Below are 14,547 nucleotides of genomic sequence, written 5' to 3' on the forward strand. Positions count from 1 at the left end.
AAGAAAGATAGGGCAATCCTGAATCACAGCAGCAGTGACTCAGCTGCAGGAGGTCCCCCTCACCTCTTACTCACCCTCTAGACATGCCTCTTCCTCCATCAGCTTCTGGGAGAGGTTGGCCTCCCAGCTGGACCATCTCAGGGCAGGGCTGAGGAGATCCCTTTTTACTTAGCGGAGCTATTGCTGGGTGGGCAGCTGGGTAGATGGGAAGAGACCAGGCAAGGAGTTGTGTAGCCCCTCAAAGCCTGTAGCATCCTGGCCAAAAGCATCCATTTGCAGCTTCCTTGGATTACATCTGCTAGCCAGCAGTGATGGTGGGGTATGATTCTCCCCGGAGTACAGCCCTGCCAGCACACACAGTTACACCAACCCAGGTTTCTTTCATTGAGATCACTGGGGGTTGTGCGAGGTGGACTTGTGCCGGTGGCTTTGTCCTACGACCAGTACGAATCCCAGCTCTGCTGATATAGTAGCTGCTTTTAAATCAGAAGTGCTTTGTCCATCTAACACAGTCTACTGTTATTTCTACATCTGTAAATCAGTTCTAACATGAAATTAATGATCTGCATCCCTGTTTTTCATGAACTCCAGCCAAAAAAGAGCACAATGCTGCAGCTGTAGCTATTAAGCCACGGTAGCAGCAAAGGACTCCATTAATAACCTCATGCTCAGCAGTTTGTGATGCATGAGAGCTGAATAATTATGCCCCTGTTACCCTCCAAAGAGAGGCACAATTGCCAGAAATAAGCATTTACAATTAGAAAACTGTATCAAGTCAAGGACAACATTAATTCATTCATAAAACAAGGCTTTTAGAGGAAGAGGATTATGAGGCAGAAGACAGACAAACTTACGTTAATGCACCCGTATTGTACCCCCTTGGCCACACCTCCACAGGCACTTTATCCCAGCTGTTTTGAGAAACAAGTAGGTAGAGCTTTAGCCAAAGCTCTTTTTGCTGTGAATTGCCCTGACAGGAAGGTTTAGTTCAGACTTGAGGGACTGGAGTGGCTTTAACAACATATTGCCAGCCGGTGACCTGTAGCTTTTGAAACAGGGCAGACAAGCATAAGAGAGTGAAAACGGGCATTTGCTAACAATAAAAATAGAAGTGGTAAGAGTCTGTCCTCTTTTCTGAGGATGCCTTGCTACTCACACCAGGGTGGCAGCGCAACATCTTTGTTTAGTGGTGTGCAGAGAACACAGAACAATTAAGTAATCGTTCCTTCCTCACCTACAGCTCAACAGGAACAGGGATTTCAGAATTGTGCCCGCACTGGTATTTTTGGAAGAGTGGCAGCTGGTGCAAAGGAAGTAGTTAAAAGGAGAGCTGTAGCATGGATGGGTTTGCATTATTTGGAGCAACATCCCACCATTCTCTAAGCAAGTGTAGGGCATAAAAACCTTGTCAAGCTTTTGTCTTACAGTATTATGCTTTCGGTAAGTCCAAGTGAGGACTAAAAAGAGAGTTCTGAAGCACACCTCAAACTTAGCACTGCATAATGCTACATGCTTTCATGCAGCACATCTAGCAATAGATGCCTGACTGGATAGTTGCTGTCATCATCTGGCACAGGTCATGCTACAGAAGAATGTGCTTATGGCTGTCGCCTCCTTGTGAAGCCCTGACTCTCACCTCAGGACTTGCTAACTTCAAAACAGCCACATCTATTTTATTTTCCCAGTCCTCTTCTAATTTTCAGCCAAGAGATAATAGGTCATTACAGATCAACTGAATGAGTGATCAGGACACATGGGCTGGTCAAAGCAAGTTTCCCTGGGATGCCTGAAGAAGACTGGAATTGCAAGGAGCCCCGCCTGGCGTGCTTTACAGCTCTATTTGACAACATTTCTGTTTGTGGACCCTGATTTCTTTCCAGCATGCATAATTTGCATTTTTGGATAATAAGCTTCTCTCATTAAACTTCCCAAGAGTCTGGGAAATGCTCAGGTACTCCCAACTCCTTTATTCTCCCACCCACGATCCACAGACCTTTCATTGAAAACCACAGCATAGCACAGACCACAAAAAATCTTCACAGCTGCAGCACAGTTTGTAGGTGCAGATGTAGTCGCGCAGCTGAAGCTTGACTTTGTTATAAAAAGGAATTTTTACAAATGTCTCTTGTCAGGTTACAAAAGAAAAGAAATAAAAGTAAATCCCTTTCAGACTGCTTAGGTAAAGGGTCTCCTTGACATAATATGGATCTGGTTAGATTATCAAAGAAAGCTTCAGGCTACATTTTCAGAAATAAGCAAACGATTTGAAACAGCATCACTGAAATGCACAGACCAATTTATAGCCAGACTGACAAGAGAAGAGGGCAAGGGGGCTTTGATTCCACTGAAAACGCAGATGGGAGACAGTGAAGTCCTCCAGACCAAATCGTTTCAATCACAGGATCATCTTTGCCCTCTTGTGGGCAAACTTCTCTCCTGCAGCTTCTGAGCAGATTGCCTGCACAGGCAACTGCACCTCGCACAAACAGAATGCAAAAAACATTGCTGGCCTTCCTTGTGCTGGCTTGAGCGGGCAAAGAATTGCTATTCTGAACGCAAATAGAAGTTAAACCCAAAATCCAGCCAAGCAGTTAACCTTGCTTGGTTCCTGCAGGACGAAGGAGTGAAGAGCAGGTGGCTGGAAGGATAGCACGCACCCAACAAGACACGTCCATGCCTCGAACTACCCACGCACAGACAGCAGCGACTGAGGTGGGACCTGGGTGCTCATGAACGAAAGACGCAGACTGGCAGCCTATACCGTGCTCTGCTGTATTATTCTGAGAATTTACAGCAAACTAACTTGGATTACACTCCTGAGAAAGTTGTCATGTCAGCAGTTGTCTTGTCTGGCAGTAACTTAAACAGTGTTGTTGTGCTCCAAATTATTAACCTTTCTTAGGACTTTTTGAGTTTTGTTGTGTTGTGGAAATTCACCAGTGATGTACCCTTTTAATGCAACATTTTGCCTTCATTGTTTTTCTGCATCTAGTTTTCAAATGTAATCAAAAGCATTAAAGACCTTTTCCCCTTACGAATCCTGGCAACCTCATCAAGAAGGCAATTTTACTTTAATGTTACGATACAAAGAAAAATATACTGTGGCATTCCCATTTCAGTGCCAACAGTGAAGGAAGTGCCATTCTCCTCCTGTTTACAAGACAGCCACCAGGTAATAAGCAGTCTGGAGGATTATGCAGCACGAAAGCCACCCTGCGAGAAAGCATGAAGGTTTATTTTATTTTCCTTGCTTCCTACCACTGACAAAACATTTTTAAAGAATTGTCCCTCAACCTACCCAGTTACCTGCATTTTTCCTCTTAACACTTTTTGCTAGTTTGTGCTCCTTCCTTTACCAAGTCTGCCACTTCGTTTTTTTCAGTTCTAAGTAATTAAGACAACAAGAAAGCAGCACTTGAATTATGGTCATCACAGTAACCTACACCACATAGGTGTAACATCTACCGCAAACTAACTCAGTTGAACTGTGTGCAAGAGGCAATACCAACCTTACTGGGCCTTTCCTCCTGGAAACTTGCAGTGGGAACATCCAGCTTTGCAAGCTGGACCTTCTTCCCCAGGAGCAGGCAAATGCAGTGCAAGCTCCTTCCTCCAAACCAGGAACAAAGAATGATGTTATTTCCTATGGCTGGCTCTGGGAGAAGTACAGAGCAACATCAAATCATAGCAGGAGAAACATTTCAGTTATTTACTAATATTTTATTTAAAAATTTATTACAAAATATTTTAGAAAGCTCTTCAGACCAAAAAAGCATAATACATTAAAAAGGACCACAGGTTTAGAATGGAAAAATAGTTAAGCATTTCAAAATTATTTCAAAGGAAATTTATGCCACACTGGCAACAAAACTGTATAAATTTTTTATTTTTTATATATAAACCCACTGTATTATCATCCTAATTTAATAATCATTAAAAGTCACTTATATTCTAAAAAGTATTAAAAGTGATAGTTTTGACCAGCATAAAATTTACTGTTAAGAGAAGTGCTTATGTTGACAGCAATAGCCTAAAACAAAGATGAATTTCCATCTTAAAGGCACTACGAGCATCTTGATTTGTTACAATTTTATAGAACCATTCAAAAATTTCACAAAGTACTTCTCTCTCTTCAGTGTAGAAAGCTCAGTATTTTTATTGCACAAATTTGAGCAAGGATCACTATCGTGGCCATTATGCAAAAACATCTCGTGCAGAGCTCAGAATTGTGTGAAATAACTCGGTGCTTTTTCAAGTTGGAAGATGCAAACGTAGAACTTGGTTGTAACAGACCACAAGCCTTCCCTGCTAGTTTTAAGCACAGAGTGCAAGTAGTAAGGTGCAAATCCTTCACACATTTAGAATCCAAAGAGTGCTGGTAACATTGTGATTTTAATATGGGCTAAACACAAAAATTAACATTCCCAATCTACACAATGCACATGCAGATCCTCAGAGGAGAAGTGCTCCATCTGGCCACTTTGCAAGTCCTCACATGTCCTGGAACATCTGCTGCACCGATTTTCAAGGCGCTGCAAACAAAGCCTGAAAGTGGGCGCGGGGCCTTTAAATATCTTTGGACAGGCTCAACTGGAAAAGACAAAAGTTTTTAATGTGTCTGAGCAGGCTGCAAACATCACTGCCAGGCAATCCCCAGGTAGACAGACTTAATGGGCCAGTTACTTCTTTCCACAAGTTTTTACTGCCAGTCAAGACTGTACAGAGATGGTTACTTTGCAAACGGAAGAAGAAATTTAAGACAATTGCTTGACATAGCTTTTCTGCCAGAGCTCCTACCGCTCTCCCAAACAATCCCCAATCCACTTCAGTCAAAACCAGCCACCTTAATGTAAGCAATTTAAATGTGTGGTTTAAAAGAAGTGGGCTGATTTCACCAGGAGCAGGCTGGGAAGCCAGCAGACTGCTTTGCTGACAGAGCACAGGAGGGGTAAGAGGCATCCAGCCACAAGCACCAAGCTCCTGCAAAACCAGATGTTTAATCTGGCTCCAACGCCGTTCTCTGGGATTGGTCTCATTAAAAGACAAGACACTCAACACCTGGATTGGACATCAGAAGCATCAAAGAGGGCATGTCAGGACTGCAGGAGACCAGCCTGCTCAGCTGTGGCAGCAAGGAAATGTCTCCCCCATCTCACCTGGGAGGGCAGGCCCCTTTATTTTAGCAAGCAACCTCACAGAAAGCAGAGAGCGGCACACACACCAGCAAACCTGCTCCTCAACTATTTTAAAACAGGATAAAAAGAACGCCTCATATTTCTAAGTCTGGGATTAACAGCACTACCACACAGAAACTGCTTTGTTAGCCAGCGACTGATTTGGAAGCAACAACTGAGCAACTGCCTTAAACCTAAAACCAATATGTGACTTGCCTGTAGTACTTAACTACTATGTGACAGATTAACGCCAGTTAAACAGCATCGGGAGTGGAGAAATACGTATCGACTGTGGGAACCTTCCTACCAGTAAGCTCCTGTGACACACAGGAAAACAACCAGTTTCCCCCAAAAGACTACTGTTTGTCGTTTCCCTCAGCTGATGGCAATGCCTGCATCCCTGTCAGTCAGAGAGGGAATCTGATCCTCAAATCTATATATGGATCAGTCGGTTGGTGAGAGAAAGGGCATAAGCCACCTACTTGAAACAGCTGAAATAAAACCAAAAAACCCTGCCAAAACCTCCTTACTAACAAGCCCAAACATGCCAGGGGTATAACTTGCTCTGCATTTCAGTTTCTCTGTGAAGTATCAGCAGTAGGTATCACAGATAGGGAAGCCAAGCCAGAGGGATGACTTCAGAGATCCTTTTTAGTACCAGTATCTCCCACTCAGGAATGGGCACCAATAACAAAGCACATGGGTGGGAAAAGTCTATACTAACAGCAACCAAAACCCTGAACTCTCTTCACGTATTCTCAAGCTGCAAAAAAATTACAAGAAAAATTACCTCAAGGTAGAAGTCCCAATACGGTGCTGCATTGCTTAACAAATTTCAGCAGCACATTGTTACTCTTACGCTGTATTTACAGCTTTTAATTATAGGTCAAGATTTAGAGACTACATTTTGATGTGAAAAAATTCAGTATAATCCTGGGTAATAAAAAACTAAAAAACCCCAAACCCTTAGAATGTTAATCATAGATATGGACATGATCTCCAAACTAAGGCATTGGAAATCATAGCAGAGCTACAGCAAGTTTCATATCACCGGTAACATTGCTTGTAAACAGAACGTCTCTCATCTACCCAGCTTTCAGAGGCAGCTACAGCAAGCTCTGTACACCTAGATCAAGATCAGATTTTAGTGCAAATGGACACTAATAAATAGTTTAAAAAAAACCCCCCACAACAGTACAAGAGCATTTCTTCTTCACAAAGCAGGAAGTTCTATGAAGGAAAGTATGTCTGTTATACACAGCTCTGAAACTGAGCTACAGCTTGAACTTGGTGCTTCACACCACCTGTCAAAATTTGACACCCTGCAAGCAAAGTGTAGTGTTAGGTTGAGAGCTCAGAGAGAGAATATCACAAACTCAAAATCATCAGGAAGTGGGAGCACTGGAAAAAAAAACACCAAAACACCTCTGACCTTCTTTTACAGTCCTTTGTCTTACAACAGCTTTCTCATCCTTTTCCAAACAGCTTTTCCAATTCTGGGAGGCTTAGCCTTGATGCCACACAACAGGTTACAGAACTATAAATTTATCAGACTAGGGTATTGGCAAGTTAATGCCTGGAAGACACGGCAAATGTCACAAGCACTCCAACAAGAACTAGCTTTGCATCATCAGCTTTTTCTCATTTGCTCTGGTATTTTGGAATATCTCCTGGTTTACAGCAATTTGCTCTGCTTTTGAAGGCTTTCCTCTTAAGTGAGGTCCAGCTGCCTTGCTTCTACGTCAGACATCTGAAAAACACCTTTTCACCACTTCATTCCTTTTACAGCCATCAACATCTGATCCGATATGTCTGACACACGTTGCATCAGTAGTGCTTCTTGCAGTCCTACAGCCTGTTGCTTTTAAGACAAATCAAGGGTACAGGTGCTTATTTACCTGTTTACCAACTGAGACAGTCAGTAGCAAGAGTCTTAAGCTACTGCCATATTTATAAAAAAAGAAACTAGTGTGGCCCATAACCCTTCTGTCAAACCTTACCATTAACTATGCATGAACAAGCTGCAGATGGCATTAACCTTGCAAGAAATATTCACCAGGAGAGCATCAACATGCTGCAACATATTTCTCACTGATGGTCAGATTGCTGCTTTTGGGGCTACTGCATGAAAATATTTATTCATCATTTTTCCTCTCACAGCTGATTTTTTAAGTTTCTTCCTGCTTGCATAGCTTTTGGAACAACCTGAGAAATAATTCTGGCATACAAGTCTCAACTTTGACAATCATGGGGTGCAAAACTGTCTACTTAATATACCATGACATTACTCTCCCCATAAAACCCCTACATTTGCTATTCCATTAAACTGATCTCCACAGATACAACCAAAACATGTGAATAGTAGAAGCTAACCAAGAAAGCTTACTTAAGTATAAGCATTTCTGTAAGGCCCCAGTTAAGTATCCCTTTTATATTCACAGTTTGACAAGCAAGTACAAGAATGAATTCTGCTGTACTAATTTATAACTTGTAACAGAAGCATTTGGTCCATTTATACAGAAAATATCTTTAGGGCATAGCTCAGAATGTATGCATCACATATTAACCTTTATTGTCAAAATCAAATCAGCAGTGTTGTTACTTGATTTAGACACATTTTTTTAGCATATGTCACTTGGGCAGGTGGCAGGACCAGTTATTAAGTAGGACCAGTTACCTTGGAAAACGATGCTTGAGGTGCCATGACCCGACCCAAGGATCTACAAAAATCTGTGATGAGTGACGCGTAGAAAATTGATGAGAAGAGACAGAAGTTGTTACCTACAGTGCACTGAAAAGTTCACTTTTGTTTGCTCCATTCAAAAGAAATTAAGTAATTCCAGCAAGTTAGCTTTGTTTATTCAGTGGCTGGTTTTCTGTGGCACTCTGAGTGGTGCCAGGATTTTCAGGGCATCCACTGACGTTTTGTTGTTTCCGACTGTGAAAATACTCTATAATAATTTCAGCTAAAAAGGCACCACTTGAAAAAAATCCAAATGCCTGTAAAAGTGAAGGAAATGTATGACGTTAAATGTACAAACATTAACAGTGTTCTAACATTGTCTGTAGAGATGTGCTCATCTATTTGCTTATATTAAGGCTAATAGATGAAGCTCCCAGTCCTCCTTAAATTGGTGGTTCTATTTAAACTAGAAACAGATCAAAAATTATAATTGTAGCACAATTAACACAAAAGCTTTTACAGTTCTCATTCTCTTAATCAAATGTGAACCGTACAATATGTTCTAAGCAGCTCTTAACAGGCAGGGTATATTCATTTTATTGCAAAAATTAAAGAAGCATGCATTAGTGGTTTAACAGAATATTTACCCAAGGGATGGCTGCTGATTGAAGAGACTACGTGAACAAGAGTAACACACAGAAGGTCAAGAGAGATAAGATCTACAGAGTGTAAGCAAGTCTTTACTGGGTCAGCAAGGGGGGATGACTTTTCCTTAATGACATTACATTATTAGTCATCATAACATAATGATAAGGAGAAGGTTGGTTTTAGCAACTCCAGGAAAAAACCAAAACAAACCCTGAAAGACTTCATACTCAAAACATTAGGTTTGAATATATCAGTATCACAGATGGCTACACAAAGTGTGTATTCTCCAACAGCTCATGCTGCCTGTGGAACAGAATTACTTTGCTTTCTTTTCTAACTCATTTTTTCTCATTCAAGAATAATATCAGAATTTGAGCTTTCAAACTCACATATTCACATATTGCAATGTTATTCAAAAGAAGTGCCAAATGCGTGAGGGATTACAACATCCACAGCATCCCAGAGCCTCTTCAGTGCCTTGTCCTGAGCTTCTTCAGTGTTCCTGAGAAGATGCGTGCCCCACTGCTCTTCTAACTATTTCTGTCCTTGAGGAAACTGAACTGCTGCTCTTACTGCAAGCCTTTGCAAGCATTCTCAACATATGCTTTATAATGCCTGGCAAAAGACATGGTTTCTTGCTGACTTTGCAAGGGGGCAGCATTATGAAAGGACCGGTTAGCTCAGTGGTTTGAGCACGGTGCTGGCAATAAGAATCAACACTGAGGTGGTGGGTTTGATTCCTGCTCGGTCCCCATGTGTTGCCAGGTCTAGTCGAGAGGTGGCGTCCCTGCCCAAAACAGGAAGGTTGGACTAGATGATCTCTAAGGTCCCTTCCAGCCTAGGCCGTTCTATGATTCTATGATGACAATTGAGGAGAAAAGTCAGCATTTCAGAGGTGAAAATATCAGAGAACTGGGGAAGCTGGGAGAGGTGTCAACATGCAAATGGTGACAGATGACAGAGATACAGAGCCAAGACAGTGAAGTCCGAGGAACCCAGAAGCAAGCCACAAACTCTGGGGAGCTGCATGTGCGTCCAGAGCTTCCCAGCATTCCTGAAGAATGTCTGCTCTTTGGATTGCCTACAGCAAGTTTCTGGAAAGTCTGAAATAGCTAGTTCCTCCCAAAATATCACAGTGCACTGAATTCTTTTCCCTGCCCAATTTCTTCCCTGCAAATTGAGTGAAGTTTAGCAGGCAAAGAAATTAACATATAAGATAAAATCGCATAATTTACTCGGTATTTAAGACTTACACATGCAGCTTTTTCAATAGCAGACCCAGCACTGGTCACAGCTAACACTATTGATGCCAGCAGAAAAAAGCCACCTATGGCTGCCATAGCCCAAAAGTTCTGCAAATATATTAAAAAAAAAAGACATTATAAAATTGTAGATACAGTACCTGAAAAAGAACAAGCATTATAACAGCAGTTGAGTTAATCTGCCAGTGAACCTATGCTTTGAAACTTTGATGCTAATGGAAGCTTCAGAAAATAGATTTTACAACTGCTTTCCAAAGAGCATTCGCATTATCAACTATTCAAAAGAGTCTGCATTACATACTCTCCTGGTTTTGTCTTCTTTAAGTAATTCATTCATTTCACTTAAATTGTTTCACAGTTAAATTCAACCATGCTAGCATTATTCCCAACACAAAACATCTGGGAAATCAGAAACCGGTAAGCAGATGTGCTCACTCAAATCTCTTGCCACACTCCATTATCTGTACCTTCACATAAAAAAGAACTACTGTTTGCTCTGGAGACAAATAGGAAGGGACACTCATAAGACAGTGTAATATTCTTACTGACTTTACAGAGCAACTTTGTGCCACTGCTGGTTCTTCTGAAATACAAAAGCATAAACTGCAATAGTTATTACCAAAAAGGAGGTAGCCTACATCCAGTAGGAAAATAGATAGGGTAGATAGGCAAATTACAAGTATCAGGCTGGGGTAAACTGTGTTCTCTATACCCATATCTATGCAATGACTACATTGTAGCATTATTCTGCTTGAAAGACTTTCATAAGAATTCTAAAATCCTCCAAGTACCCGACCTGACAATTTTGGAAAAGCTGTCAATACAAAAGGGACTCTCTACACTTTGCTCATTTTTTTATAAGCTCCTTTAATCTCCCTTTCCAAAAGAGAAGGAGATTCATTCTACATAGCTTTTCTACTCCACAGTAGTTTTTAAGCATTTATAAGAAACGGTATGGTTTTTAAAAAACATTTCCTTACCACTCTCTGTACTTTATGTTCCCCAAACGTTTCATATATTTTAGTGCAATACACACACAGGATCAGGAGGCTCAAAAGAAAGGCACTGCAGCTTGTGAATTCAAAGAAGTAAAGTCCGCCACACTTGATACAATCCTCCACAATTTCTTCACAAATGACAGCCAGAAGAGAGAGAATCTACAAACAAATAACAGGCTTGAGTTGGAATCAAGTCTTCAATACCTTCAGCAAACAGACATTTCCGATACAAACGTTAATTCGTAAAGACAACTGTAAGGAAAATCCTCAATCTGCAACAAACCCAATAAAATTCTGCACAGTTTTCTTATAGGTAGAAATAATTAAATAGTGACATGGTTTACACTTGCTGTCAAAGTTGGTCCATAAACTGCACTCAGGTGAGCTGATCACACCCTGCCAAATACAGGCTTCCTGATCAGAGCGTCAAGATTCCCGATTCGTGGTTTTCTGTGGTTGCCAGATGGAAGGAGACAAGGCGGGTGGCAACAAGCTCAGAACAAGCAAAAAGGTTATTGCTTACTACTTCCAACTGCGCTTAATTTTAAATGCACTTGGGGTCAGGGCAGGGGGAGAAACTGGAAAGCACTGACACCGTCAGCTACCTCCCTGAAAGTTTACAACTGATGTCACCTCCCTTGATAAAACTTCAGGAAAAGTGCCTGTAGGTGCATAGCTCATGCTTGTGACCCAGCAACAACAGAAGCTCAGCTGTACTTGTAAGAACAAAAATTTTAAACTATGTTTAAGCTGTGTTGGACAGTGTTTGATTATGCAGAAGCTCACGTTCACCTTCCTCTGACAATATGTTTAGAGGTAAGAATGGGAGCTAATTCCTATACAGTCACCATACATCTGCTGCTGGATCTTCTACTGCTTTATTGTACAAGAAAGAATATTGCTTTATTTAAATCTTCTCTCATTTTCACCACTTATTATTAGTTTCCTTCATCCCATAAAGTTGACACAGGCTTATAGATCCTTGTAGCAACTAGCCACAATCCTTGTAGCACCTACCAAATTAAAACACAGGAATCAGACTCGGTTGTAAAATTAAGACTGATACAAGGATGATGATCCCATTTTTAATAAAAGTATATGGCAATAATGAAGTTGACAGTTCTCCTTTAAAAAAAAAAAAAAATAAAAAATCTGTGCTTGGAAAATAACCGCCAGCCTTTGGTTTCAGTTTTCTGACCATAAAAATAAGAACAATTTAGCACGTGGGAACTGTAAATTCCCCCCACTAAGCCGGACCTTAGAAGGGCACTTCAAAGCATCATGTTTTGAAAACGCTGCCATCGTATAAAGTAAACAGGATCTCAGAAAGGGAAAAACCTGAGCTGGGAAACTGCAGTGGTACTATCAGGCCTTCACATAACTTCCCTCCTCTCTCGTAGCAGCTGGCGAAGCAAATGTCTCAGCGCCCTCACACCTAAACCAGTGACTGCAACGGCTGCCTTGAGGAAGATTTTGAACTCTTGAATTTCCAGTTTTTAAGGTTACAGCTGCATCCAGTGACTTTCACATTTTTCACAAGGTCTGCTAAAGTGTGAGATGCGTTTTCAGGTATAGTTCTAGCTCTTTTTATCAGCACTGAAAACCAAATACCATCAATTTCACCTGGGATGAAACAGAACAGAGAGGAAATGAACCTGTCCTTCAAAGAATTTATAAGACCAGGTAAGCATAATGTCATCTAAATAACTGAAAAAAATCCTCTCCACTGAGTGTACAAACACGCAGGAAAAAATTCCCACTCAAAGAGCAGCTATAAAGGGTTCAGCATCAAATAAATTAATCCAGTGCAGTCCTATGTGGGACTTGTCCAAGTCAATATTTAATTTTTTATTAATAAGCTGGATAACAAAATAGAGTCAAACATTAAAAAAGCTTGGCTTGAAGAACGATGATTAGTGTAACAACAGCACATTTATAAGCTGCCAGAGTTCTGCGTGGCACCAGGCTTGCTGGTTCCTGCAGGACAATCTATACCTTGCCATGTGTATGCACTGATTGCTTCAAAGGGAAAAGCATTTTTGAAGACACAGTTTTTAATTTTTAATATTTTGTTTTTAATTATTAGTCCTATCTGTCTGTACATACACCAGAAATTAAAACATCTTCATCTGTCCCTTACCAGCAAGAAGTTATTCACTGACACTGACATTACTGTTTGAAGTGTCTACATGAGTGTCAAGTTTCTAAAGTAGATTTACTAAGTGAAAGGCTACTAAAGAATATCACAAAAATAAAGCGCATAAATGAACTTTCTAACAGGCCTGTGAAAACACTCAGCAGCAGTATTCCCAGTGCAAAATCTTCTAATTCAGACAGGTGCACGTATTAATTCTGTAAGTGTCCACAATCAGGGCTACTATTAGAAGTGAACTGCTTAGAAAAAAAGGAGAGGTTTCAGACTGAATTACAATTTTCTTTCTCCGTGCTGTGGCACTTACCTTCACGTAGAATTTGAATCAATCATGGACTAAGAAAAACATTCCACCTATATACATATAAAGAAACAAACCTAGAAACCCATGCAGTAAGCATTCCTCCCAGCATCCTTTTGGCAGTTACATTTGCCTTATTTCATTTGTCCAAAAAGCTTTATGAAATATGCTAAGATTACAACTGATGCCATTATTAATGAGAAGAAAACCATCTCTAAGGTCTAGAAACCAGTTTCCTGCAGGTCATTGTACAGTATTTTGTAAAACACTTGATCATTTCTGCAACGAAGACAGCTGATTTTCTGACTGCAACACCCTATTTAGCAGTTCCCATGAGTGATTATCAGTGCATAATCCCAATAATGACCACTAGTGTAACACAAGGCTAATAAATGTTACAAGGCTAACATGTTAATGACCATCACTGGCATTTCCAAAAATCAACACTATTTTAGTTGGAGCACGAGACAGCAGATCTTACTTTACCAGTCTCCAATAGATGAATTTTACTTATTTAAAGCATCCTGGGATGTGATCTTTTTAAACACTCTTAGAACTAAGAGATTTTTGGCAGTGTTACCATTGCCTTTACCAGGACTCAAGAACCTTATATTTCTGCCTGATTGTTTTGACTGCGTGCAAGTTTAAAGACAAAACATCCGCTTTTCTGTAACGGTGAAGTAACAAGAAAGGGTTGGAAATCACCTACAATTCCCATAAGCATAAGACATCTGACTAAAAAAGCCACTTTGCTGGCTGGAAAACACACGCTGACACACATTTACAGTCAGCTGCCCTCTCCCACTGCTGGTTTCACTACCTCCCTGCCAGTAAGAACGATGCTCCTCGTGTCCTTATCGGTGGTCGCACTGGCACGGTCGTGAGAGCCCGTCCTCGAGCACAGAGCGAACAGGAGTCTGAATCGTGAGCCCAACTGCTGAATGCTTTCAGGAATAACGTTACACGTAGCAAAAAAAGCAAGCAGAATATCAACTTTTTCGTTTCCTGGTCGGCACAGAAGTGCCCAACATGAAGAAGTGAGGCATTGTGATGATGTCTCATACACTGTCAATACCACACATTTGTGGGGCAATTTCCTACCACGAATCACACGAGAAACGAGTGCCCCTATTTTAGCACAAACGGCTGCAGGTGTGGCAGGAGAGGGAGGTCGAGATTTGATGACCCAGCAACCCTTTCCCAGTCCTACTGCCCTACCCTGAGGTTCTGCCTCCTGTTTTCATCCAGTGTGGACTCAGAAGAAAAGACGAAGTCTCCTGTGAGGCTTCCCTCCAATTTGAAGCCATAGCAGCAGCAGGCGGCTGAACC

General features: G+C 41.1%; 1 protein-coding gene across 1 annotated transcript; it reads right to left on the reverse strand.

Annotated features, from left to right (window-relative positions):
• Window positions 1–8,021: 8,021 nt before the first annotated feature.
• CMTM6 (CKLF-like MARVEL transmembrane domain containing 6) lies at window positions 8,022–10,924 on the reverse strand (the record flags this gene model as incomplete). Its single annotated transcript, XM_009875109.1, has 3 exons — window positions 8,022–8,174; window positions 9,759–9,857; window positions 10,748–10,924. Coding segments are annotated over 3 exons (429 nt in total), but the record flags the coding sequence as incomplete, so codon positions are not given.
• Between the last annotated feature and the right edge of the window lie 3,623 nt (window positions 10,925–14,547).

The sequence above is a fragment of the Apaloderma vittatum genome, unplaced genomic scaffold (genome assembly GCF_000703405.1).
Source record: "Apaloderma vittatum isolate BGI_N311 unplaced genomic scaffold, ASM70340v1 scaffold9258, whole genome shotgun sequence".
Taxonomy (NCBI): Eukaryota; Metazoa; Chordata; class Aves; order Trogoniformes; family Trogonidae; genus Apaloderma; species Apaloderma vittatum.